Source organism: Terrapene carolina, unplaced genomic scaffold, assembly GCF_002925995.2.
Source record: "Terrapene carolina triunguis isolate 2854851 unplaced genomic scaffold, T_m_triunguis-2.0 Scaffold39607, whole genome shotgun sequence".
NCBI lineage: Eukaryota > Metazoa > Chordata > Testudines > Emydidae > Terrapene > Terrapene triunguis.
Genome location: NW_020703958.1, coordinates 1 through 2,318, shown reverse-complemented (window position 1 = coordinate 2,318; position 2,318 = coordinate 1). Strand labels below are relative to the sequence as shown.

Below are 2,318 nucleotides of genomic sequence, written 5' to 3'. Positions count from 1 at the left end.
CCCCCCCCCCCCCCCCAGGTGGAGATGTTCGGGGTGACGGCGGCGGAGAGCGGGGAGGAGAGCGCCGCCCTGCTGGAGGACTTCCTCGCCCTGCAGAAGGAGATCTTCTCCGAGCTAGGGCTGCACTACAGGTGAGCAGGGGAGGGGAGGCTGGGAGTCCTGCAGGCCCCTGTCAAAAGGGGAGTATGGGGCAGGGGTGAGGGGCACCCCCACAAGGGTTACCCTGCCGCCCTCCTTGGCGGCTCAGGGCCACTTCCCCGCTGGGCTGGGAAGTCGGCACCAGCACCCTGCTCCGGACCAGGTGCCCCGAGTGCTGGGATCAGTCCATACCTCCCACCGCCTGCCTGACTGGTCTCTCTGCGGCAGGGTCCTGGATATGCCCACGCAGGAGCTCGGGCTGCCCGCCTACCGGAAATACGACATTGAAGCCTGGATGCCCGGCAGGGGCAAGTATGGTGAGGTGAGAGCCGCCACCTGGAGCGGTGGGCGTGGGGGGGAATCCAGGCGCCAAGCGAGCAGCTTGTCCAGGGGATCTGGGGTGAAGGGGGCAGCCCTGGCTGAGATCTCCTGCTGCCCCATGTGCCTTGGCTCCCTTAGGTTAGGATCTGAACCTCAACGGTTGTCCACCCTCATGCTTCAGGGTGTGGGGGTGAATAGCCGTGTGAGGGGTCAGGAAGGAGATATAAAATCACACACATCCACACACCCCTAATGCAAATACACTGGGGGGGTGGGTCCATTTGTGATGATTGGGGGGGAGTGGGGTGGAGGCACCAGACCACTTGTCTGTCTTGGGAAGGTAGGGAAAAGGCAGGGGTGGGGGAGGGGACTGGTCTGGATGTGGGGACACCCAAACTCCTTTGGCAGGTCACGTGACTGCTTTTGTGTGTCACATGACTGCCGTCCCCCAAGCCACCTCCCGCCACACGGCCCCTCCTTGCTTTCCCAGATCTCCAGCACCTCCAACTGCACTGATTACCAGAGCCGGCGCTTGAACATCATGTACTGCGACCGGACAGGGCAGCTCCGCTACGCGCATACGGTGAGCGCCCGGGGCGGCGGGGAAATGGGGAACATGCACACACCCCAAAGGAAAACCCTAGGGGAGAAGGAGTGAGGGGTGTTTCAGGCGATTTCACGGGAGCTTCAGATCTAGCAGGGCTTGGGTGGGAGACCTACCAGAGCCTGGGTGCTGCACCTCAGCCCTGGGCGAGGGGTCCCTGTATAAACAACCCCCATTCCCCACCCCAGAGGTGGCTGCATCTCAGTGCTGGGTGAGGGGTCCTTGTATAAACAGCCCCTGTGCCCCACCCTAGAGGTGGCTGCATCTCAGCGCCGGGCGAGGGATCCTTGTATAAACAGCCCCTGTGGCCCACCCTAGAGGTGGCTGCATCTCAGTGCCAGGCGGTGGATCCTTGTATAAACAGCCCCCATGCCCCACCCTAGAGGTGGCTGCATCTCAGCGCCGGGCGAGGGATCCTTGTATAAATGGCCCCTGTGCCCCGCCCCAGAGGCAGCTGCATATCAGTGCCAGGCAGTGGATCCTTGTATGAACAGCCTCCGCCCCAGAGGGGGTTGCATCTCAGTACCAGGCCAGGGGTCCCTTTGTCTGTCAGGTTGGATCATGCAGGGGGAAAGTTGCGTGTTAATAAATCCACCTGCCTTGGGGGCGAGCAAACGGGGTGGATTCTCATGGCTACAGGTCCCGGAGCTGCTCAGGAGGCCAGCAGCGACGGGTCACTGGCTGGTGACTAGCTGTGGGGAGGGTGGGACTAACCCGCCCCCCCGCATCCTGTCATTCGTTCTGTTCTTCTCCCCAGGTCAACGGCACGGCCTGCGCCGTCCCGCGGGTGCTGATCGCTCTGCTAGAGTCCAACCAGCTCCAGGTGCGCTCCCGTCCCGCCAGGGGGGACATCCGTACCCCATGTGCCCTGCGATCAGCTCCTGGGCTTGGCACCTCCTGGCCTGGGGGCAGCTGTCCCCACTGACCAGCAGCAGCGTGGAGGGGGCTGGGCCACACGGCCCGGGGAGAAAGGGCAGCGTTGTGGCAGCCTCGGTTTCTCTGCCCCAGCCGGGAGTAGAGAAGAGGGGAGGTTCCCCACTGAAACGGAGCCAGGCTGGGGTTGAATGTAGCAGGCACTTTCCCGGTTCCCGTTTCAGGCCAGACAGGGCCGACCTCCTGCATCACACGGGCCGTTAAGCAGCGCCCGGAGATCACTGGACTGCGCTCGCAGCATGGGGCAAGCCAGAGCGTTTGTCCCCGAGAGCCAGGTGCCCCTGCACTTGCAGGGAATGGATGAGGGGAGATCTCCCCAGAT

General features: G+C 63.5%; 1 protein-coding gene across 1 annotated transcript; it reads left to right on the top strand.

The window, feature by feature from the left end:
• Positions 1-24: 24 nt before the first annotated feature.
• LOC113405494 (serine--tRNA ligase, mitochondrial-like) lies at positions 25-1,917 on the top strand (the record flags this gene model as incomplete). The annotated part of the gene is made up of 4 exons (XM_026646713.1): positions 25-131; positions 367-460; positions 950-1,042; positions 1,821-1,917. Coding segments are annotated over exons 1-4 (391 nt in total), but the record flags the coding sequence as incomplete, so codon positions are not given.
• Positions 1,918-2,318: the final 401 nt, after the last annotated feature.